The 21570-nt window shown below is 53.6% G+C and overlaps 11 protein-coding genes across 11 annotated transcripts; 6 read left to right on the top strand and 5 right to left on the bottom strand.

Moving 5' to 3' along the window:
• The first annotated feature begins 290 nt into the window (after window positions 1-290).
• BU26DRAFT_148241 (general substrate transporter) lies at window positions 291-2674 on the top strand. The gene is made up of 8 exons (XM_033819930.1): window positions 291-522; window positions 576-813; window positions 863-903; window positions 952-1069; window positions 1128-1474; window positions 1578-1918; window positions 1973-2150; window positions 2201-2674. Exons 1-8 carry the CDS (start codon window positions 408-410, stop codon window positions 2443-2445), a joined length of 1623 nt encoding a protein of 540 aa, XP_033689946.1. The 5' UTR covers window positions 291-407; the 3' UTR covers window positions 2446-2674.
• On the bottom strand, window positions 2671-4207 carry BU26DRAFT_514775 (uncharacterized protein). Its single transcript, XM_033827911.1, has 2 exons — window positions 4163-4207; window positions 2671-4105 (listed from the first exon to the last, which is right to left on the bottom strand). The coding sequence occupies exon 2, from the start codon at window positions 3926-3928 to the stop codon at window positions 2903-2905; it is 1026 nt and encodes a 341-aa protein (XP_033689947.1). The 5' UTR covers window positions 3929-4105; window positions 4163-4207; the 3' UTR covers window positions 2671-2902.
• Window positions 4208-4749: 542 nt separating this feature from the next.
• BU26DRAFT_500607 (uncharacterized protein) lies at window positions 4750-6165 on the bottom strand (the record flags this gene model as incomplete). The annotated part of the gene is made up of 2 exons (XM_033826509.1): window positions 4750-5884; window positions 5969-6165. The coding sequence occupies 2 exons, from the start codon at window positions 6163-6165 to the stop codon at window positions 4750-4752; spliced, it is 1332 nt and encodes a 443-aa protein (XP_033689948.1).
• A 1120-nt stretch (window positions 6166-7285) lies between these two features.
• On the top strand, window positions 7286-8462 carry BU26DRAFT_514777 (uncharacterized protein). The gene has a single exon (XM_033827912.1). It carries the CDS (start codon window positions 7339-7341, stop codon window positions 7981-7983), a length of 645 nt encoding a protein of 214 aa, XP_033689949.1. The 5' UTR covers window positions 7286-7338; the 3' UTR covers window positions 7984-8462.
• Window positions 8463-8641: 179 nt separating this feature from the next.
• On the top strand, window positions 8642-11058 carry BU26DRAFT_547043 (ABC1-domain-containing protein). Its single transcript, XM_033831869.1, has 2 exons — window positions 8642-10857; window positions 10904-11058. Exon 1 carries the CDS (start codon window positions 8688-8690, stop codon window positions 10695-10697), a length of 2010 nt encoding a protein of 669 aa, XP_033689950.1. The 5' UTR covers window positions 8642-8687; the 3' UTR covers window positions 10698-10857; window positions 10904-11058.
• Window positions 11059-11114: 56 nt separating this feature from the next.
• Window positions 11115-12287, bottom strand: BU26DRAFT_475510 (carbohydrate-binding module family 13 protein). The gene is made up of 4 exons (XM_033825536.1): window positions 11725-12287; window positions 11543-11652; window positions 11368-11481; window positions 11115-11304 (listed from the first exon to the last, which is right to left on the bottom strand). Exons 1-4 carry the CDS (start codon window positions 11880-11882, stop codon window positions 11168-11170), a joined length of 519 nt encoding a protein of 172 aa, XP_033689951.1. The 5' UTR covers window positions 11883-12287; the 3' UTR covers window positions 11115-11167.
• Window positions 12288-12564: 277 nt separating this feature from the next.
• On the top strand, window positions 12565-14225 carry BU26DRAFT_547045 (peroxisomal d3,d2-enoyl-CoA isomeras-like protein). Its single transcript, XM_033831870.1, has 4 exons — window positions 12565-12987; window positions 13045-13209; window positions 13282-13342; window positions 13515-14225. Exons 1-4 carry the CDS (start codon window positions 12928-12930, stop codon window positions 14060-14062), a joined length of 834 nt encoding a protein of 277 aa, XP_033689952.1. The 5' UTR covers window positions 12565-12927; the 3' UTR covers window positions 14063-14225.
• BU26DRAFT_148386 (alpha/beta-hydrolase) lies at window positions 14129-16267 on the bottom strand. The gene is made up of 2 exons (XM_033819931.1): window positions 15264-16267; window positions 14129-15214 (listed from the first exon to the last, which is right to left on the bottom strand). The coding sequence occupies exons 1-2, from the start codon at window positions 15936-15938 to the stop codon at window positions 14195-14197; spliced, it is 1695 nt and encodes a 564-aa protein (XP_033689953.1). The 5' UTR covers window positions 15939-16267; the 3' UTR covers window positions 14129-14194.
• BU26DRAFT_148394 (uncharacterized protein) lies at window positions 16268-18112 on the bottom strand. Its single transcript, XM_033819932.1, has 5 exons — window positions 17834-18112; window positions 17616-17776; window positions 17180-17511; window positions 16681-17127; window positions 16268-16632 (listed from the first exon to the last, which is right to left on the bottom strand). Exons 1-5 carry the CDS (start codon window positions 17902-17904, stop codon window positions 16597-16599), a joined length of 1047 nt encoding a protein of 348 aa, XP_033689954.1. The 5' UTR covers window positions 17905-18112; the 3' UTR covers window positions 16268-16596.
• Window positions 18113-18607: 495 nt separating this feature from the next.
• Window positions 18608-19506, top strand: BU26DRAFT_559598 (uncharacterized protein; the record flags this gene model as incomplete). The annotated part of the gene is made up of 5 exons (XM_033832718.1): window positions 18608-18740; window positions 18914-19037; window positions 19097-19176; window positions 19289-19320; window positions 19372-19506. 5 exons carry the CDS (start codon window positions 18608-18610, stop codon window positions 19504-19506), a joined length of 504 nt encoding a protein of 167 aa, XP_033689955.1.
• On the top strand, window positions 19103-21546 carry BU26DRAFT_600562 (uncharacterized protein). The gene is made up of 2 exons (XM_033835180.1): window positions 19103-19320; window positions 19372-21546. Exon 2 carries the CDS (start codon window positions 19509-19511, stop codon window positions 21345-21347), a length of 1839 nt encoding a protein of 612 aa, XP_033689956.1. The 5' UTR covers window positions 19103-19320; window positions 19372-19508; the 3' UTR covers window positions 21348-21546.
• The last annotated feature ends 24 nt before the right edge of the window (window positions 21547-21570 follow it).

The raw sequence follows: 21570 nt of genomic DNA on the forward strand, positions 1-21570 counted from the left end.
GAGAATCTTCCCGACTGCTGCCATCGTTGCAGATCCCTACGCTATCGTCTGTCCGGCGTCACAACCGTCATCAGTCAAGAGCCATTTTCCTCCTAACGATGGCCGTGCTACCCCAGAAGGACCAGGATGGCCGTTCAGTTCGGTATGCTGTGACGCGCAGGGTGCATGCATAGAGCCGCAGCCTCTTTCATCACCGAGCCAGACAACCAATCTGCTTCGATTGTGCGCTGCATCATGAGCAGTATGAACCTAGGAGCCTTTAGATGCTCGTGTGCTCCCTGCGAGCTGGAAAAGGTCTCAGTAAGTATATTTAGGCTCGCCAGCTGCTACTCCTGTGCGTACTCACACAGCTTGGGTACTGGTTTTGATGTGATTTCCTTCGAGCTGCAGACTCTTCAGCAGCCACAATGTTCGGAACCATGCAGCTCTACTTTGGTATGAAGGGACCGTGGCTCACCTTCTGGGTCACGGTCGCATGCGCGACGGATATGACGCTTTTTGGATATGATCAGGGAGTCTTCGGTCAGTATATCCGCTCTTTCTTGGAGAGAATATAATTGCTGATGGGTGACTAGGTGGAGTGATAGTCACACCAGATTTCCTCGACCAGCTCCAGCTTAATGGCAAAGCGTCATTGCTTTCAACCGTCACGGCCATCTACGACATCGGGTGCTTCTTTGGAGCCATCTCCGTGTGCGTAATTGGCGAACCGCTTGGTAGAAAGAAGACTATCTTGCTCGGAACGACGATTATGAGCATCGGTGCGATAATTCAGACTGCTTCGTACGGTGTTCCGGAGATGATCGTTGGGCGGTGAGCCCCTCTATCCATCCCTCTTAGGACGCCGCTAAAATAGTGCGAGAATTATCGCCGGCATTGGGAACGGTATCAACACCTCGACTGGTAAGAGTCTATCCGCTTTTGTATCCACCGTGGATGCTAATATCCTAGCTCCTGTGTGGCAAGGCGAAACTTCGAAGGCGAGCTGGCGAGGCAAGCTGATAGTCATCGAAATGATTATGAACATCGCTGGGTTTTCGCTCTCCAACTGGGTGACCTATGGGTTCTCGTAAGCTTAGCCTCTGCACAGAATAACCCTCTATAGAACGCTTTGTAACATCAATCAGGTTTGTCGGCGGTAGCGCTGCGTGGCGTGTTCCTCTAGCCTTCCAGTTCATTTTCATTTTTATCCTCTATGGAACCGTCCCATGGCTGCCCGAATCTCCTCGCTGGCTGATCGCGAAAGGTCGGATCGATGAAGCCGACCAGATCCTCGCTGACCTTGAAGCCACCGAAGTCGACGATCCGTACGTCATCACAGAGTCGAAAGACATTCAGTGGGCGGTGCAGTATGAGAGGGAAAACGCAGTCCGTTGGCGCGACTTGCTACGTGGTCGGACAGGGGGTCAAGGTGGCACGCATACTATTAGACGACTCTTGCTCGGAATGGGATCACAGGCAATGCAGCAACTTTGTAAGCTTTTTCTCTTCGACGTTACAGTTCATTCGAAACCTAGTGGAGTGAACAACTGTTCTCTTAAATCCCACTCACCACCGTACACTAACTCTTGTTATAGCCGGCATCAACGTCACGTCCTATTACCTCCCAACCGTCCTCATTGAGTCAGTCGGGCTCTCAAACAACCTCGCACGACTCCTTGCGGCCTGTAATTCGGTGTCATATCTTCTCTTCTCCTTGATTGGTATTCCCAACGTCGAACGCTGGGGCCGCCGAAAGATGATGATGTACGCTGCAGCCGGACAGTGCTTCTGCTACATCATTATCACTATATGCATTCGCTACAACGAGCTCGATTCTCTGTCAACTGCTACAAAGGAAAAGTGGGCTGAGGGGTCGATCGCCTTCTTCTTTCTTTACTACGTCTTCTTTGGAATTGGCTGGCAAGGTGTCCCTTGGGTAAGTGTTGCAGACAGACCCTTATTAACGTGAACACGCTGCTAACCGGGGAAGCTCTATCCGACTGAGATCAACTCGCTGTCTATGCGAACGAAAGGCGCAGCACTCGGGACCGCTACAAACTGGATCTTCAATTTCATGGTGGTCGAGATCACGCCTCCTGGAATCCAGAATTTGCAGTGGCGCTTCTACATCATTTGGATCATCTTCAACTTTACTTTTATTCCAACAGGTGAGCAGTAGTCCCCCGAAACTGGTGTCTTATCTGACGGAACACCACAGTGTATCTTTTCTATCCCGAGACGGCCGGACGGTCCCTTGAAGATATCGACCGCTTCTTTGCTGGACATGCTCCGCTCTTGGTCTTCAAGGATAGGGAAGCAATTGCGGAGAAGCGTCCGCAAAGATTCGTGGAGCATGAGAGGGAAGAAGTCAGGAGGAACAGCAGCATCATATCGCAGCATGTGGCTGCAGCGAACGCAGTCAATCGCAACAAAGAAGCTAAGGAGTTTCATGAGGATGTCTAAAGCGGCAAGACGAAGCCTGGAGCGCCTCGGAGGCATGGATTGGTCGTCGATGGGAAATTGAGAAGGAGCGTGGACTCGGCTGGTCAGCGACCGCAGAATACTTCGGCGTGTATGTATTACTAACAACCTTTCAGCAATGATTTGCATCTCCAACGTTAGGGCATGAAGGGATGACATCGTAGGCATCATCCGATCACGTGTGATCGCTATTTATGCATAAGAGTCGATGGATATCTACCAAAGCATAGTCAATAGTCAAACACGACGGTATCCTGTGGGCTCACAAGGTGTCGAAGCACTACAGGAACAGTTATCCCAAGCCCAAATTCCAAGCAAAGAATCCTCCCTTTAATAACCCCCGAAGTAGTCGATCCAGATTAGGACCATCTTCAACGAATGCGTCAAGTTCATCGCCAAAGGGCTTGAAAGCAGGAGGTGAAACGAATATTGGGTTCAGTTAGTACTTCCCACCCTCATCACAGATTTTCCTAAAGACCTCTTCAGTATGCTCCCATATCTTCTTCTCCGCACCCTCAGCCCTCATACTCGCCATCTTCTTGCTATCTCCCATAGCTTCTCCATCCCAGTTCACGTGGTACGCACCACTTCCCTTCACATCATCCGCACCGACCGCCACGTCCTGCACCTCTTCCTTCTTCGCTCGCGGCGCGAATCGCGGCGCAGTCGCAGCAAACAAATGCCTCTCTCCACTCTCCTTCTTCTCCACCATCCACGGCTTAAACAAAACAGAACCGACTATCCAAAACGCGGTATTAAATCGCCCATACGCATCTCTCGCTACCCCAGTGTCCACAATAGACGGAAACGCATGGATGAAAGAGGTCCGGGGATACTCTTTCGCAAAATGCTCAAGCGCGAAGTTCTGCATAGCGCTAGCGTGAATGGAGCAGCTCCGTAGCGAGAACGCAGATTTCAGCGATAGGTCGGAGAAGTTGGGCGCTGTTTTCTTGCCGACCGAGGGATCGAGGACGCATACGGCGCGCGAGAGGGCGGCTTTGGGCTCGGGGTCCTGCGCGGCGGCGGTAAGGAGAGGAGCAAAGTTGCTAATGAAGCGCATGCGGGCGTAGTAATGGCAGGATAGCTTCCTGTCCAGGCCTTCGCTCGTCTCGTCCCGTCCTTTGAACGTGAAGTAGCCGACTGTCATGAAGAGGAGGTTGACTTTCTTTTCTTTCTCTGTGATCTCTTTGCATGCTTCGTCGACGTTTCGCAAAAGCGATACATCTTTCTTGATGAAGTCGACTTGGGACGAAGGATTGATTGCGTTGAGCTCCTCGATGATGCGCGTGGCTTCTGTTTGGTTGCGTCCGATGAGGTAGACATGAGGAGCGTTGGTGTTGCGAACAAATTCGCGTGCGGTGTACAGGCCGATGCCGCTTGTGCCGCCTACGAAGACGGCAACGAGGCCTGGGGCGAGGTTCTTGAGATTGAAATTGTGCGTGCGGGCTTCGGTGAGGGATACCATAGCTAGCATCAGCTCTTCACTTAGTAAAGAAGGCGCGTCCCTAGAAAAAGGCGATTATGATACTCGGCTATGCCTGAGTCTTTCCCCGAAGCCTCCACGTGAGTGGGTGTTCATAGACGGAGGGCTGCAGGGAAGAAATGTCGACAGGCTCTCGTGCGAGATTAGTCCGGGGAAGCCCTTAAACACGATCTCAGCGGCAGGTTTCTAAAGCGGCAGATTAGAGTAATGACCTACACCGTTCCGGTTGAAGACACAAAAGGTTAGGTGATAATATTGCGGCGTCGGTTTGGGCGGGGTTGCAAGCTATAGGGAGCTCTGGGTCTTTGATTATGTACGTTGCCCCACTTTGGTTAGCGCTGATGCTGCTTACCTTCACATCAACTAAATGAGCCGCGTGGATCTTTACTTCCTAAACTGTTGAAACTCTTCGCCTCCTAAGACTGATTTTTGATTAACAGTGTTGGGCCTGGGCCCTGCGAAAGGTCCGTGGACGCTAGTCCATGTGAGGTCCGATTAGGTATTCAAAATCCACGACTAGTCACTGTCTACTTCGAGAGACGCATTGCAAGAGAAAAGAGAAGCACATGTTGGCTTGAACGGAGATTTGTCTCGTAATAGGAATATATCATAGTATGTAAGTACTCATTAAAGAAAACTAGTCAAGAAACATAGAAAGAAGATCGTCATTCAAAGCATTAAGGAGAGTTTCAATGAAAGGAATGAATGACTCCAGGCCCGGATCAAGGTCCTCCACGCAGCCGCGCCTAGCTGCCAGCACCCGCAAAGGTCTAGTCACCCCAGGCGCCGAATCCTCAGGAAAGCTATTTTTTCTTGAGATACAATGAGCTTTCCCAATGGCTGTCCTTGAACTGGCAAATTTTCTGCATTTTGCTGACCATTTCAACGGTATATCTGTTGTATGGGTGCATGCGCCAATTACCTGCCTTTACTTCATCCTCGATGGTGAACTTGGACGGGTCTTCGGTAAGGATGCGCATCGGCGGTTCGTCGGTATGAGTGGAAGTCGAAGGATTGTCGGTATGAGTGGAAGTCGAAGGATCGTCGGTATGAGTGGACGTCGACGGGACCTCGGTTAGAAAGAGCGGGGTAGTGAAGAGACCAGCTGGGCCTCCAAAGTGCAGGGTAATGTCCGGGATGATTTCTCGAATACAGAAGCCGACAGCTCCGGTGGCGACGACTAAGGTATGCTCATTGATCTTGAGTAGGCCTCCGGTATCCCGCTCAAAGGAGACTTGTCCGGGCTCTCCTTGATTTTGGAGATAGACCGCATCATACCGTAGGTAGTTCGGGTCCTGGAAGAGAATTGGGATCGACTTGTCGGATTTGTAGATGCTTTTCAGCGTTGCCGCAATGTCGAAAACAACCAGATGCTGGTGCATGTTCACGAACCTGTCGTTCTTTCTACCATCCTCTTTGCCGTCTTCTTTACATTCCTCTTTGCCGTCTTCTTTACGTTCCTCTTTGCCGTCTTCTTTACGTTCCTCTTTGCCGTCTTCTTTACGTTCCTCTTTGCCGTCTTCTTTACATTCCTCTTTGCTGTCTTCTTTACATTCCTCTTTGCTGTCTTCTTTACGTTCCTCTTTGCCGTCTTCTTTACGTTCCTCTTTACAGTCCTCTTTGCAACCGTCGGGGTTAAGAGGCCCGAGGCCAAAGCACACGATATTGGTAATCTGTACTGTGTTTTCGGCCTCCTTCAGAGAGCCTAAGAGCCTTTGACGATCTCCGTGTTCGAACCAAGACTTTTCTGACTCTTTGATGAAGTCGTCCGTCAGAGGACCTCCTGCACCGCACTCTATGGTGGTGGGGAAAATGGGAATGCCATCCCTTGCCCAGTCATGTACGAAGGGGTACCAAGGGAATTCAGGATACCGGAGTCTGTCTTCGTGACCACCCGCAAGCTCTTGGTAGCTCCAGAACCATACGAGGGGTTTGATACTAGTTCAATGTCAATCAGCCATTCGTATTATATACGCCGTAATTTCAAGAACGAGCAAGCCATCGAATAGAAGAAATACTCACCCTCCTACACGCAGGAAACGAGAAACGTCCTCATAATGGGTCTCTCCATAGACATCTAGGAGTGCAAATTTCTTGATAGTCTCCTCTGTCAAGTTCTCGCATTGTTGCTTCACCAACGCGATTGCCTCGCGGGTGAATACGCGCCGACTGCCCAGCTTTTTGAAGAACTCCTCTAGTTGGCTGGCTTGGAGAGGCATGTTCGTGAAGGTCGATAAAGTGGATCCGGTGAGTTGAAGCCGAAGGGTTTTATGTGTATTGGCGTCAGCGAAGGGACTTTGAAATCGAGATTTGAAAAGTAAGAATTCGGTTGCGGTAGCAAGCTGTGAATAGTGTATGGAAGGAAGATTGTTCTCATGGGGCTGCTCCTTTTATACCACGAACGCCCGGCCTTCTTGGCGCGTTCGGACATGACTCTCATGAAGATGAGGGAACGAGTAGTCATAGTCGATATAGTCATACGACAAAGACACGTAGGTAGGGGCGCAGTGCGGCCAATTGGGGATAGATCTCGTGTACAAACTGGGGAGTCATTGGAGTGGGGAATCATAGCGAAAGACACATAGCGAAAGAACAAGCAGCTAAGAGTCAATGGTAGTCACTAGCGAGGACGATTCGCCGGCTCGATGGGTCTATGCAGTCAGCGAAGCCACTTCAGCCTGGCCGCTCGAGCGAATGATAGGCCCAAGGCCAAACCAGTGCTCAGAGGAGGCGTCATAGCGAGGCGAAATTGGTGTTTTTGTAGTCGACGCAGGCCCCAAAAAGCGAACACTTATTCTGGATTTAGGGACGAAGCTAAAGTGCTCGAATGCGGCCTACTTCGCCTCTGAATCGGTCCTTAGAGTGCGTTTGACAATGATGTAGGTTGCTGAAAAGACCGTGCTTATACGTTACCCCTTGAAGGCGACGGTGGGAACCCCGGACCCCATGTTGCTGCCGTCGTGCAGAATAAACCTGAGAATAGATTCGTTCCCACCCAATGCACAAATCTATTAGTAATACGAAATTGCAATGGTGATCCGACTCACCTAACTAATTAGAGGCTCCGATGCATCTCACTGGCCGGGTGGTCGTAGTTGTAAGTGTTGCTGGGTACGGCCTCGTTGGCGATGCGCGGCAGAGATAGAGCTTTGAGCCTACAAGTCTTTATTATTTCTGACCCTCCTAATCATACCCGTTGACGTTGGAAATGTGCGGTGTGCGATGGTTGCGCGAGGGAGCTCTGCAGTGGAGCTATCAAGACTTGGCCCTATCAAGATGTGGTCCCGGGGTCCCGAAATAAAGCCGATAAAGCCGCCACATACCTGGTCACCACTCGCACACAACTTCTTCGAATGTCGGTTGTACGATGACCCACAAGGTAATGAGACACAATGTTTCAGGATATGTCACCCACCATCGGCCTAACATATGTTCCCGCCGGCAACGCTCCTCCAACCCCACCACAGAATGACACGTTAGACGATATCTACGGCTCCGCGCCGTCATCCCCCCTCCTCGCCTCCCACGATACCAATCGCACCAACCCCCGCAGCGAAGAAATTCTCTCCGACCTTCCTTCCCGCCAGCGCGCTCTAGACACGGACGCTTACCGTGAAGGCCTTGCCAACAGCAAGGGTCAATTCATACAAGAAGGGTTCGACGAGGGCTACTCTCTCGGCGCGAACCTGGGGCTGCTCGTAGGCTATATCTTAGGGGCTCTGCAAGGCTTTGTTGCTGCGTTGAGAGGACACGACGAGGCGCGGTGGAAGGACGCGAAGGGGATGCTGGAGGATGCTCAGAGAGAGCTTGCGATGCAGGAACTGTTGAACCAGAAGTGGCTTGACCAAGAGGGTATATGGAAGTGGGAAGTTGAGGGCAAGGAGGAGGAGGTTACATTTAGAGAGGTCGCGGAACAGCATCCTGTTGTGAGGATGTGGATAGAGAAGGTTGGTCAGACTGCAAGAGAGTTAGGAGTCGAGCTCGAGGCTGTGGAGAGGAGCCGACAGACGGAAATGGATGCAGCTGAGGCATCTTAAAGTTTGCGATTGGAACGACCATCTTCGTGATGGCGAAAGGACTCTTTCTCCAACGTTGTCGGTCGCCGAGGAGGCAGAAAGCGTTGGGCCTCGTCGCGCAGCGCACCATGGCCCACGGGCTCGATGTCACGCTGCCGAAGCTTGGAGGTATCCCCACAAGATGTTTCCATGGACCGCTCATGGGCTTTCAGGACGTTATTGAGCATGGTCCACATGTCTTAAGGCTGGTATCGGCCTTTGGATCATGCACGATCCATTGGGAAGCCGCTAGCACCACGGCAAGCTGAGTTTGAATCTGCACTGAGCATCGAGTATTGAAGCATAGTATACCGCTTGTATGGCTGCTGCCAGCCGCAGCAAGTCATAGCCCGCAAGGATGCGGACGAGCACTCCCACAACAATTACAAAAGCTCCACTATAGGGCTTGGAACGGAGTAGATTATTTCGGAAGAAGCCCTTGAATACAAACAAAGCCTTCCGTTGGACTCGGTGTCTTTGGTGATTGTGAAAGATTGATGCGCAGATCGTCCGGTTCGGAAACACATTCGGAACTCAGCGTCCGTGCACACTCGGTAATTCGCGCCGATTCGCCCATCGGAGTTGCGTCATGACTTGGTCCGAGAAGCTGCAGTAATAATCTTCCACTCGTAGCTGCTTATGCTACGCTTCACGCTCCCTAACTCTTCCTTCTCCTCATAACAGCCATGATAAATGGCTTGTCTCTGCTACGCAGAGCCGCCATCAACCATGTCAATCCGCGACTGCTAGAACCCGCATACGCCCCCACGCGACACCCCCATCCTTCCCTCATCCGCCGCGTCCAATCTCAGGCATGGCAGCCTCTACGGCCTCCAAACCCCGCCGAGCTCCCGAGGCCTAAGCCTCGAAAGACCAAACCGCCCTTCCGCCGCAGGAGATGGGTGCGCCGCCTCTTCATCCTCTCTGCGATTCTCGGCACCGGATACGTCGCTGACAGGCAATGGTATGCCTCATCCCTCACGCGTAGTGTCCGCACCTTCTACACTGGGTTGCTTGTAGGCCTGGACTACAAGGTCAATTTCCGCGCGCACCCCCCGCTAGTCTCGAGCATCGAGGAGCTACATAGGCGAAACGCCCAACGGTTGTTCGACTTGCTACGGCATAATGGCGGGCTGTATTTGAAGATTGGGCAGGCGATAGCGATGCAGAGCGCTATCCTACCGCCCGAGTTCCAGAAGATGTTTGCGAAGATGTTCGACGATGCGCCGCAGAACGAATGGTGGGAGGTGGAGAAGGTTATTCGGGAGGACTTTGGGAAGAGCGTTGAGGAGGTGTTCGGTGTTAGCTTCGCTGGAGAGCCAGGGAAGGGCGTGATGGAGAAGACGGCGCGAGCGAGTGCAAGCGTAGCGCAGGTACATTGGGCACGGTTAGCGGACGGGAGAGAGATCGCAGTCAAGATACAGAAAAGAGAGATTGCGAGCCAGGTCGGCTGGGACCTGTGGGCTTTCAAGGTTATGGCCCGCGCCTACACCTGGTGGTTCGACATACCCTTATACACCCTCGTGCCTTATATCTCGGAGCGCTTGATGCTAGAGACGGACTTTGAGAACGAGGCAAATAATGCTGAAGAGATGAGAAATCTAGTCGCTGGAGAGAAGAGATTGAACGGACGGGTCTACGTCCCGAAAGTTTATCGGGACCTTTCGACCAAGAGAGTAATGACCGCGGAATGGGTCGAGGGTGTGCGATTATGGGATAAAGAAAGCATCACAAACCGCTGGCAAGGCGGATGGCATCAAGGAAGCCCAGGAGCAGGCGGCACAGAGCTTCCACCCTTACCGAAGAACTACACCAAGGTCGACGATAGAGTCCCGGAAGATGCGCCGAAGAATCCCCTTTTGAAGCCAGACCGCTCATACTGGCGCGGAAAGGATAACAAAGGGGGTCTCGGGGTCTCCCTCAAGAGCACTATGCACACCATCGTCGACCTCTTCAGCGCACAAATGTTTCTGTGGGGCATCGTACATTGCGATCCACATCCAGGCAATATCTTCATCCGACGTCTTCCGAATGGAGATCCCGAGGTTGTGCTCATTGACCACGGCCTCTACGTCCACATGAATCCTCAGTTCAGACACCAGTACGCTCTCTTTTGGAAATCTCTGATGTCCTTCGACAACGACACAATCAAAGAGATAGTGAGCAGTTGGGGCGTCAACAACCCTGATATATTCGCCTCGGTTACCCTCATGCGACCGTATGAGGGCGGTGATAACAGCACGCTCAACGAGCTGAAGAAAGAACGCCAAGGTAGAGACCAGCAAGAGCGCGCATATGAAATGCAGGTCAAGGCCCGCGACGGAATCAAGCAGATTCTCGGCGACGAAGACAAATGGCCCCGCGAGCTGATCTTCATCGGCCGCAACCTGCGCATCGTACAGGGCAACAACCAATTCCTTGGATCGCCTGTCAATCGCATCAAGATCACTAGCCTATGGGCATCTCGCGCTCTAGCAGAGTCTAGGGACCTTCACTGGAGAGAACGATGGAAGAATTGGGTTAAGCATCTTAGATTCAGGGCGGTTTTGCTGGTTAGCGACTTTATCTTCGCCTGGTCCAGGATTAAGCAGATGCTCGGCGTCGGGCTAGGAATGGAGGAAGAGATTGAGGAGCGCATGAGGGTCATGGCGAAAGACTTCGGTGTTGAGCTCAACCATGGCGTGTTTGAGGGATAAATAGGGACATAGAGGCGTTGTACGATATGGGCAGGTGGACGATTGCCCTTGTAAATATACGGCTTCTTGGACGACCCAAGACTCAAGAGTTAGACGGCATCTAATCCAAGCTCATAATCAATTGCATCCATGGGGCAACTGGTGCGCTTCCTCTGTGCTAGTAAGTATGCCTTCCATGTTGCCCTTCCCAAAACTGAGGTTTGCAGGGACATAGGCGAACGAGCAAATTAAAATGCTCAAGATCCCCAGCTACGACGTCTGCTCCCATTACCTGTTGCAAATATGTCTTCCACGACCACAAGTACATCAACCATTGGACACCGGGAGCGCATAGAAAGCTATATACCTAGGTACAGAGCAGCATACAATATTTACATTTGGAAGTTGCTGAGGACGCAAGCTTCTAGGCCTCCGATTCGGCAGCACGCCCCCCGTATTTTGCACTCCCTACCCTTCAAGCTAACATGTCCTTAAAAAGTAGTCGCGTTCACGAGCGGCCAGTTGATGCCCTTGTCCTTTGCGCCAATGTTGCCCAGGCCTGCGCAGCTGTACATGCCGACGGGGTTGTTGGCCGTTGCTCGCATGTACTGGAGATCGAGGCACTCCTCTGTTGGGGTTATCAGCATCTTTCCCTCCTTTCTAAAACATGGTCAGAGAGATTTGGACTTACGTGGGCTGGATCCCTTGAGCGCAATGCGTCCATCGGCCATAACGGTCCACGCCTGACCCGGGGCGGTGGTGTCGCAGGCGTTCACGTAGACATTACCCATGTCCTTCCAGTTGCCTGATTACTACTTATCAGTCCCCGCTCGGTCGACTCCAGATGGACGCGGATATGTGCTTACTCTTCGCGCCTCCGTCCATGCACAGTGGGGTTGCAGCGCTCGCCAGCATGATCTGGCTGTCGCCGTCCGTGAGATACCACTGCTGCTCTGGCTTGCTGGTGAGGGTCTGGCTGTGGGGGAATTAGTCGCTTCAGTGGAAGAGATGGAGGGATTCTAGGGGAGGGGTGCGGTTGGAGACGTACACGACCAGTGTGCTGCCAGCGCTCGCCGCCTTGGGCACCACGACGTATTTGGCATCCACCATCGAAGTGATGTAGACCTTGCGGTATCCGGCTGGGGGAGTAGTCTGGGCGAAGCCCGTGGCCGCGAGCGCGAGCGCGAAGAGGGAGGTAGCCAGCATGTTGATCGTCGTACTACAAGAAGTTTGGGAGGAGGGTCCTGAATCGCAGTATTGGTAGACTCCCCTATATGCTCCCGTCGGGGTCTCTCCTGTTTATACCTGGACACACATTTGCCGCCATCCTCCCCTTCTTCCCCGGATTTGCCCCATCCAGCATTGTACGATCTTAATTAGCACTTAACGACGCCGTAGATCACTCCCTCTCTATCTCCCAGGCGCTTCCTTGATTCTCGCCGTTCGAGCCGCCATGGCTCATTCGCCAGCGTCGTCAAACGGCCAATCTATTTGATTGAGCGAGAGGAGTACGGGGATCGGCAGATGGGCGGAGAGGCGGAATCCAATGGGGAGCCGCATATATTTGGGGGGTTAACTTTGTGCGTTATGGGAGGTTAATTTGCGAGGAGCCGGTTCACTGTGGGAGAAGGGATAAAGTCGCTAGATTTGCAATTCTATCTATCCTTGAGCAAGTATGGAGGACTCTCCCCACGTGCTGTTGCGCCCCGCAGGCCAAAAAAAGGCTTATCATGGTACAAGCTCTGCGCCGCGACGCCCCGTTTGCTTTTGCTGAAATGCTCGATGTCGTGAAAAGGCGAGGCACGTGATCTCGCTCCGCCGATGTCCCGATTTGGAAATTACCGAGGTGATTTTCGCGGCCTCAACATCATCACCCTCAATTTCTCGCGTTCCACATCTAGAGGATCGCGGTATTACAGCAAACGATGATTGTTCCCAAAGCCCTGACGTTCGAAGCTCCTGCGGACTGATTCATTAGCGTTCCAGCACATCTGACTCGCCGTCTAAGCAGTGGAGCTTCCCCAACTTCTCCTCGAACCGAGGCACGGGCAAGCTTATGCGGGGCGGAAAGCTTACGCTCACTAAACAACAACATCACAGCGCATACATACCTTCAACACATATTCCACATTCTCAATTCTTATCTGCTTGCTCAATGTGTTCGAGAGCTTGAGCCTGCTCACCTATTACGTCGTCTAACCCGTGGTCTTTCTTCCCTGCGTCGGCTTCAGGCATTCCGCCCAACAACACCATGGCGTCCGAATACGCAGATATAAAATTCGAGATCAAAGGAAAGATCGGGATTATCAAGGTACCATTAACTCTCGAATCCACTCCCATATGTATCCCCGCTCTGACAGAACCGCAGTTCAATCGCCCCAAAGCCCTGAACTCCTTCGGCGGGAATCTCATCCCGGATGTCATCGCAGCACTGCGCGTGCTCAACGAGCACCCCGAGACCGTGTTCACCGTATTGACGGGCGAAGGCCGGTTCTTCTCTGCAGGCGCAGATGTAAAAGGGATCTCTGACATGGTATGTGCGGTTTCAGCAATCATGTGCTGCTGGTGAGAGAGCAAAGCAACGGCTGATGAGTCTGATGCGCAGTCGGCGGAGTACAAGAACGCGGGGGAGAAGAAGCTGGCTTTCTTGCGGGGATTTACTTATGGTGAGTTAAGGCTCCTTGTTGTATTAACTTGGCGTTGGATCCGCCCCGTGCCATCGCATTTCAATGTCCCGCATTTTGTTCTCCCCAAAAGTGTCACTTCCCATCTCAAATTCTTAATGCCCTTCTCCCTCCGCGTAGACCCATGGCACACCTCTAACACGCCTCCCCCCAGCAATCGAACTCCTCCGCTCCATGATCGACCACACAAAAGTCCTCGTCCTAGCTCTCAACGGCCCCGGCGTCGGCGGCGGCGCCGCCTGGTTCCCGGGCATCGCGGACATCGTCCTGGCCTCCAGCACCGCCTGGCTGCAATGCCCCTTCAGCGCACTGGGCCTAGTCCCCGAAAACGGCTCCGCGCTCTCGTTCGCCCAGCACATCGGCATCCACCGCACCAACGACTTCCTCATGTTCGGCACCAAGCTATCCGCCCAGGAGCTGCTCGACTGCGGCATGTATAACCGCGTGTGGGAGAAAACGGGGGACGCGTTCCAGAGCGAGGTGGTGCGGTTTTTGGAGGGCCAGCTGGAGGTCAATGATGGGAAGAGCATGATGGAGATGAAGCGGCTGCAGAATGCGCCGGTGAGGGATGCGAGGATGATGGCGGTGGTTAATGCGGTGGATGCACTTGCGGAGCGGTTTGTGGAGGATGCGCCGGTGCGGAGGTTCGCGGAGAAGAAGAGGGCGATGGAGGAGAAGAGTAAGGCTAGGGCGAAGATGTGAATTGAGCGCGGGTGAGAAGGAGAGAGGTGGTTGATCATCTGATGATGCATCAAATGTAGCTTGTATTATGGATTATGGATTAGGGGTTGACGATGAGGAGGACATCGTTGAGATGTGCTCCTCTCTTTGCTTTTACACGTGCCTCCTCCGCGCCCATTTCGTTAAATACTCCCGTCCCGCCAACCGATACGTGTCCTCCTCCACATAGCTGCCATTATAGCCTCTCCCTTCTGCCTGAATCACCAGGTTCAGCCCATTCACTCCCTCACTATACTGCGGCCACTCTGGTAGCCCCTCGCCATTCGGATCGCCGCCATTGAAAAAGTGCACCCACTGCGCACTGATCTGATCACTCAATGCCTCATACTCCGGCCACGGGCCGACGAACTGCGGATTCGCGAACAGGAACCTGGCCTCGGAGAAGTGCTCGACACCCTTGTAGGCCGGCGCGAGCGAGCCCGTGTAGTCAGTGTAGGTCGCGTTGGTGTTGTTGAGCCAGGGCCGCGTGTTGAAGCGGTAGATGTAGGTCGGTGCGTATTTCGAGTACCAGCGCGCGTCGTCCATGCGCGGCGCGTGGTAGAAGACGTCGCCGACGATGGCGGCGATGCGCTTGAACTGGTAGCCTAGCTCTGCGAAGCGCTCGGTGCCCGTGTTGATCGGGACACCCTGGGTAGGATCGTCTGGGTAGAGTTCCATGATCTTGCGGACGACGGAGGGCGGGAAGTCGTAGCCTGTGCTGCCGAGGACGTAGTCGTATAGGTCTTGATCTGTGTTGATAACGCCCGGTGGCGCGTTATCTGTGCCTTCGTCGGAGGTGCTGCCGTAGAGGTGGGGGACGTGGGCGAAGCGACCCGAGTGCAGGAGTTCGGTGGGATAGTTGGGCATGATATCGCCGTCGACGGTGGGGTAGAAGCCGGGGCCGCCAACTTTAGAGCTGTCCATGAACGGGAAGATAGTCTCATAGGGTACAGTACGTAGGCATTCGAGGGTGTCAGGCCAATCGGTACAGTTGGTTTGCTGGACGATCTTGTCATAGATTGGCTGGTACCAGTCTGAGCCGTTATACCAGGCAGTGGCCGCGGAGCCGGATTCCTGGATCGAGCGGTGGAAAAGACCATCAGTTCGCCCGCCATAAGACATGAGCAATTGACCCTGATATTGTCAGTGCTTCGCATTTCCAACCACAGAAGGTCGTTCTCACGATAGCAAAAGAGCCCGCCGACTCTCCCCAGATCGTGACACTGTCCTTATTCCCCCCAAACGCCTCAATATTCTCCGAGATCCACGCAAGGCCCTTGCGCATATCTCTCAAAGCCAGATTCGTATTTCCAGTGCCCTGAATCTCCCTCGAGTACATCATCCCCCAGCCGCCTTTTCGATAATTGATGCTTGCCGCAACGATAGGCTTGCCGATCTCCACGGACCTTTGAACAATGTACGTCAAGTTGTAATACGGGAGCGCGCTGGTGCCAACTTGGTAAGACCCGCCGTGGATCCACAAGGCGACTGGGAGGGATTCATCTTGGGAGATTCCGGCCGGTCTCACGACGTTGATGCTGAGGCAGTTCTCGCTCATACCATAGAAGCCGTCTACCTCTGGTGTGAAATCCGGACATGAATCGCCGTAAGCTTTGGCTGGCCGTGTTCCATTCCAGGTCTCATTCAGGGATTGCGGGATTCGAAGGCGGTTATGGCCTCCAGTGTCTTGCGCATATGGTATCCCGAGGAAAACATCTTGATCGAACGACGGGAGGTAAAGTCCTTCATATGTGCCGTTCACTACCGTCACCGTCGGATCGGCCACAGCCACAGTCGCAGCGAGGAAAACCCCTAATACCCACATCGCGATAGCGCAAGCTCTTCCCGATAGATTCATCCAACCGAGGACCGAGTAGATTGTCAAGTGGCGGAAAAGGGAACGACGGGATGGAGTGGAGCTTAGTACTATTTGTACTCGGCTGTCGATTACTTGACAGGATCCGGTTCTCGGGAGAATGCAATCTATTGCACCGTGGACCCGGTGATACCGCAGTGGATCCGGGCACTCATCCCTATTCGCCTCTGCAGGTACTGAGCATAGACTTTACCAAAAGGGGAAGGTGCGGTTGTAAATTTCCGCACCGCCCCGCATACGAATGAATACGGCTTCGTGCTCCATCGGGTGTATGCTGGGATGACAGACACGAGACTGCAGGGGAGCCTAAACAGCCAATCTGGACTATGACTGAGGTATACCGGTTCGCCTAGACCATGGCGTCCTATCATCATAATATATAATTCGCAAGGAGAATACGAAAGGAAGAGACTCAGAATTGGGTATAAACGTACGCATAGCTTCCAATCATATCCAAAAAATCTTGGAGAGTATTACCCTTGCGTAGAACAGAATGTTTCCGGGTATCCATCAGACACCAGCGAAGATGCGAAATCCCTAGGGAGTCGGGATGGGAAAGCCGACTACAACCTCTCTGGCTCACCGTATCGGGATACACATCGGGAGCGATGTGTGAATGCTAGTAGAGAAACGCGCTTCGCTAATTGAAAAACCTGGAGAGAAACTTTTTCTTTTTCTACATCATGTTAGCATCGGCCAACGCGGCTTCAAGGATCTAACCTACGTCTGTCGAAGAAGTCCGGCTAACGGCAGGCGCTGGCACTGCAAGCATAGTACCGGCGGCAGGTACGGCATTCCCCGCCATCTCAACCGCTCCTGGCTGAGGCGGCGCCATGTACGCGTACGCCACGTTTGGTGACATTGCAGGTGTTGTGACATTCGAGAGATTTGACGCAGGTGTATTCGGGGATTGTGGAGGCAGGAATCCGGGGATCGAGGGAGGCGGCTGCGCCAGATTCGGGTTCCATTGCTGTGGAGCGTATGGGACGTTCTGCGGCTGGCCGAATGGCTGCGGATGCGCTACCCCCATCATCTCGGCCTGCCACGCGTTGAAGACTTCCTGCATCTGCTGCATCCATTCCGGTGGTGCGCCTACGAAGTTGTACTTGACGGTCCGGTCGCGGAAGGCTACGAAGTAGTGCTCCTTGTTATACGGCGAGATTGCGAGATACTGGCGTCGCGTCAGTTCAATCCTCTCCAGTGCCCGCGCCAGGAAGACTTACAGAAACCGAGCGCGGCTCCGCGTCCGTCAGAATTCTGTCGAGGCCGCCATAGCCGCCATAGAACTTCCAGGAGTAGTAGCCGTCGGGCCACATCACAAACCACGCATTATCCATCCCTAGCGCTACGCAGCATGGCGTATCAAACGCCTTCTGTATCTTGTCGCTCAGGTCCGACGGTATTCCGGCCCAGCATGACCCGTTACCTGGTGCGGATGCGTAGAAAGCATAGCCGGTTCCGAAGGTGACAAAGCACGAGCGCGACGCATTAGGGACTGTCTTGATCCAGCGCGAGAGGTCCGGGTAGTTGATGTCGAAGTAGGTCTGCGAGTAGACTTCAGGGGATCAGCGTGCGAGCCTCGTCGTGTGGTTCCGTCTCATGGAAGGAGAGGCGGCGCGATAAGGCTGCGACCCGGAAGCGAGCGGGGACGGCACTCACAGATCTTCTCCTCCCCATTCAGGACTTTGCATCCAATGTACCATATTGGCTCCGGCGAATTAACCTGCGGCGCGAGCGCGAGACAGAACGGCTGGGTGATCCGCCATGCCGGGCTCATAGATGAATTAAAGAGCTGGCGGAGCGTCTGGGGGATGTTGTGACTGGGCTGCGTCAGCTCATTCGCTCAGCTGTCAAGCCGCGATCGGCATTTGGCGTACAATTTCCATGACTTTGGACAGTCAAAGAAGAAGCTGTTGTTCGGTCCAAAGATGAAGGTTATTTCCGGCATCGCAGCATTTTGTGACGGTGGTGGTTGAGGGACGACGGGTCACAGTTGGGCACAGGAGGGCATCTGGGCAGCGGTCAGCCTTCAGCCTTCTGGCGACGGTTCGCTGCGAGACAGGCGCGAGACCGAGGAATACGGGCGCAGGGCGCGCCTGGTCTTCCTGCCGGGCGCTTGGAGGCTGTGGGGGCCTTGACACCACGCCAATCCATGCGGGACGACGCACTTGTGGCGCTGCGGGCGTGACCGTATTGCCAACTCATCTGCGGGTTAGTATCGCATCGCAGAACTACGACGAAAGCGCATGGAGAGAATAGAAGAGGATAGAAGGAGAAGGACTACTATTCGCAAAAGCGCTCTCTAATAACTCTGCAAGCTATCAGCTAAGGAGACTGAAACACCAAGCCGAGTCAGCAATCGCCTATGCTGTTGACTGTAACCCGGCCCCCAACATCTCCGAAGGAAGCCCCGAAGCTGTGCCTCAAAGGCAGCCCTTCAACTCTACGTCTGCGTCACTTGCCCGTCTCACCCCGCCAAACCAGAAGGCGCCTCTTCCAGCCCTTCCTAAATTCTAGATGCCGACCCAGATATAACAAATCACGTATAGGGAGCTGTACGGACAATCTTATCTATACAACAAGCCCTAAAATCCGGAGAATCCCCTACTGCAAGAGGTTGGCGCGACCAGGAGTACTGGCGAGCTCTCTGGATGCACTGCTTCTCTAAAGAGCGAGAGAGTTATTCCCACGTCGGAAAGCTCATCGCCAATACGACTTATCACGGCCTTGGTCCCGTCATTGGGATCCAATGGCTCTTTGGCGTAGACCGAGACGTTGGGAAGCGTAAGCAAGAGTTGCTTCACTGCGGTGGAAGACGCGCCGCTTCGGATGAACCCCATTTCGCCAACAAAGGCCACCTTGTTTGACTACGTGCGTGTCGAGCATATGCTTAAGCACATAGAAGGGAACAGAGGTTAGATGCAGCATTTACAGGCTCAGGGGTAACATTACCGCAGTGTCAAGACACTTCTCATCGTCGCCATCATCCTCTCCGAAGAGCAGCCTACAGTCGACGCGCAATACCCGGACGTTCTTCATCCGGTTAAGCGTTGCTGTTCTTGAGGTCAAGGACTCAAGATCGTATGAGCGGACACACGCCCACTCGAGAAATTCGCGACAGGAAGCTAAAGTCTCTATAGTTTCCCCCTAATCGTAATCCTCGAGGAGTTCAACGCCGATCAAGATGAGGCGACGGATGTCTTCGGGGTAGCGGGACCAGGTGGCTTCTAGCAGATTGTCTTGGTTAGAAGTGACATTCCATAGGTCCAGTTTGCTCCAACGCGGGATGCCAGTTTATAAGGAAAGGAAACTGCCTACGCTGACTCCAATAGATCGTACTGTGAAGGCCTCGATGGTTGGAAGGGTAAGTATCTCCGCGATCTTGCAATACTCGATATTGACACGATCGGACAAGCTCAACAAGGACACATTGAAGGACATCGAGAAGCGTGCGCGGTACGCTAACTCGGCCATTGACCGCATTGTGCCCCACCAGGACGAGGGTGCCGGCCTGAACGTGAAGCTTGAGAAGTTCTTCGAAAGTCTGTGAAAATGTTTATCAATTCCCCTTCCGCCATCTGCCTGGAGTCTTGGAACGACCGAAGTCGGTCAAGGGCGAAAGTAATCCTCCGCGATTTCACGCTCATTCGCGGTAGAATGGCTTGGAGTGAAGCAAATCCAAAGAGGCCCGCTACGCTAGTCCTCAAACTCTCACCACGATGGTCACTTTCGATAGGCATTCCAAGAGGGCGACTGCTCTTCCCAGAGCGATCGAAGCTTCCAACTGGGGAAAGCGATCCTCGGCCCAGTCGTATAAAAACTAACTACTCGCGTTCATGCCCCAGTAAAACCTCCCAAACTCTCCCACAACAAGAACAGTCAACCTCAACAGCTCAAGACCATCTCGTCATGTCTCTGAGTGCACTCCCAACCGAGCTGGATGGCCGCATCATCAGCTTCCTCGACACCACCGCGCTCAATGCGCTGTCGAAAGTCTCCAAGTACTATCACAAACAGGCCAAGGAGTATCTATACCGCGACCTGAAATTCACCACGCACCATAGCGTAGCGATAAAGCGACTGGCTCGAACCATCCTCTCCCGTCGCGAACTGGCCGACTACATCCATTCTGTCTCTCTGACGTACAAGAAGGAGGACGATCAACGCCAACCGGATCTGCAGGACCAGTTTGAAATAAAGCCTGTGGATATATGGAAAGCGATCGCAACCATTGAATGTCCCGTACCAGAGCTAATGTCGATCTGCTCGCTGAACCTCGAGCATTCAGGGATGGAGGTCGATGGCTGCCTAGCTGCAATCCTGTTACTAGCGACTAATCTCACGACCATCAAATGGACCTCCGAGGTCAAGAAAACGGGGTTCGCCTTGCTGACCTTCCGCTTCCTTCACATGTCTCAGATGTGGTTGTCCATGTCCGAAGACGGGCCTTGGACGCTCCCCTTCTCGAAGCTCCAGCACCTCGAAATCGACGGCGTAATAGAGCACAAAGTGGTCGATAGGGTCCCCGTCCACGCAACGCTGAGAAAGCTAGCGATTCGAAATAGCACACTCTCTAACCTTCTCCTGCCTTACGAAGAGCCTCGCACTACGATCCTACCGCTCCGCACCCTCGAAATCCAAGACTGCTTCCTCGACCCCGCCAAACTAGAAACCGCCATTCTATCCGGCGTTATGCGCAACATCTCCCATCTCTCCATAGAGTGGAACCCGTACCACAAGATCCACAAGCACTACAACAACCAGCGCCTCGTCACCGCCATGGGCACGTACCTCCCCAACCTCGAAACCCTCAGATGGCTCTCGAACCAGAGCGGCCTGGACGGCTCTGCCATCAGGACGCTACATCCGCTCCAGAAGCTGCGCGTCCTCGACTTCGACCACGTCCTCCCCATGGCGCCGTGTCCGACCCCGGCCCAGGCCCTCGACTTCCTCGCAAACGCGCCCGCGTTCTTCCCTCCCTCGCTCCAGTCTCTCCACTTCCACGAAGTCTGGACCTGGGAGTTCAACGACAAAGTCGACCCCCTCCTGCGAGGCGACACCGGTGCTGGCGCTGACGCCGCGTTCGCCTACGTAATGCCTATTCTCTCCGCTTTGGGGCTGCGCGAGTTGTCGATGACGATGTGCATGCAGGGACCGCCGGGCGAAGACGATATTCGCAGCGACTTTTCAGACGAGGGGAAGGCGCTGTTGCGGCGGATTGCTGATGCGCTGGGCGCGGTGGGCACGCGGTTTGAGGTGTTTAGGGGGCCGGTGGTGCTTGAAGGGGTGGAGCAGGCGAGGAAGCTCTGGATTGGGCCCGGGTTTACGACGGAGGAACTGTGGTTGAGGGAGCGGGATATAGAGGAGGATTTATGGGACGATATACAGTGATAAGGGTTTTGGAGGAGTGGCCGTGTGGTGGAGTGGAATGACTTGTTGTGGGTGATTTGGGCGGCTGGGATCTGGGCACGAAGTCCTGTCCATCTGGGTCAGCTAGACTTAGTCCTGCGTGGTTTATCTACTTTCTGCCTGGTAAATGCTGCACGGATATTGAGAGCTTGCAATGGCAGTCACACTGGCACAGTAGTACAGTAGACAGTTGTGTATACTTGAA

This window comes from Trematosphaeria pertusa (assembly GCF_010094035.1).
Source record: "Trematosphaeria pertusa strain CBS 122368 unplaced genomic scaffold BU26scaffold_2, whole genome shotgun sequence".
NCBI classification, from domain to species: domain Eukaryota; kingdom Fungi; phylum Ascomycota; class Dothideomycetes; order Pleosporales; family Trematosphaeriaceae; genus Trematosphaeria; species Trematosphaeria pertusa.

Coding starts and splice junctions, on each gene's coding strand:
- BU26DRAFT_148241 (XM_033819930.1), top strand. CDS start 408: ATGTTCGGAACCATGCAGCTCTACTTTGGTATGAAGGGACCGTGGCTC. Junction 523..575: donor ATATGATCAGGGAGTCTTCG/GTCAGTATATCC, acceptor ATGGGTGACTAG/GTGGAGTGATAGTCACACCA. Junction 904..951: donor CGGTATCAACACCTCGACTG/GTAAGAGTCTAT, acceptor CTAATATCCTAG/CTCCTGTGTGGCAAGGCGAA.
- BU26DRAFT_514775 (XM_033827911.1), bottom strand. CDS start 3,928: ATGGTATCCCTCACCGAAGCCCGCACGCACAATTTCAATCTCAAGAAC.
- BU26DRAFT_514777 (XM_033827912.1), top strand. CDS start 7,339: ATGTTTCAGGATATGTCACCCACCATCGGCCTAACATATGTTCCCGCC.
- BU26DRAFT_547043 (XM_033831869.1), top strand. CDS start 8,688: ATGATAAATGGCTTGTCTCTGCTACGCAGAGCCGCCATCAACCATGTC.
- BU26DRAFT_475510 (XM_033825536.1), bottom strand. CDS start 11,882: ATGCTGGCTACCTCCCTCTTCGCGCTCGCGCTCGCGGCCACGGGCTTC. Junction 11,653..11,724: donor GCTGGCAGCACACTGGTCGT/GTACGTCTCCAA, acceptor ATTCCCCCACAG/CCAGACCCTCACCAGCAAGC. Junction 11,482..11,542: donor CATGGACGGAGGCGCGAAGA/GTAAGCACATAT, acceptor AGTAGTAATCAG/GCAACTGGAAGGACATGGGT.
- BU26DRAFT_547045 (XM_033831870.1), top strand. CDS start 12,928: ATGGCGTCCGAATACGCAGATATAAAATTCGAGATCAAAGGAAAGATC. Junction 13,210..13,281: donor TAAAAGGGATCTCTGACATG/GTATGTGCGGTT, acceptor TCTGATGCGCAG/TCGGCGGAGTACAAGAACGC. Junction 13,343..13,514: donor CTTGCGGGGATTTACTTATG/GTGAGTTAAGGC, acceptor GCCTCCCCCCAG/CAATCGAACTCCTCCGCTCC.
- BU26DRAFT_148386 (XM_033819931.1), bottom strand. CDS start 15,938: ATGAATCTATCGGGAAGAGCTTGCGCTATCGCGATGTGGGTATTAGGG. Junction 15,215..15,263: donor CGGCGGGCTCTTTTGCTATC/GTGAGAACGACC, acceptor TGACAATATCAG/GGTCAATTGCTCATGTCTTA.
- BU26DRAFT_148394 (XM_033819932.1), bottom strand. CDS start 17,904: ATGCCGGAAATAACCTTCATCTTTGGACCGAACAACAGCTTCTTCTTT. Junction 17,128..17,179: donor CGGAGCCGCGCTCGGTTTCT/GTAAGTCTTCCT, acceptor ACGCGACGCCAG/TATCTCGCAATCTCGCCGTA. Junction 16,633..16,680: donor GCCGGACTTCTTCGACAGAC/GTAGGTTAGATC, acceptor AACATGATGTAG/AAAAAGAAAAAGTTTCTCTC.
- BU26DRAFT_600562 (XM_033835180.1), top strand. CDS start 19,509: ATGTTTATCAATTCCCCTTCCGCCATCTGCCTGGAGTCTTGGAACGAC.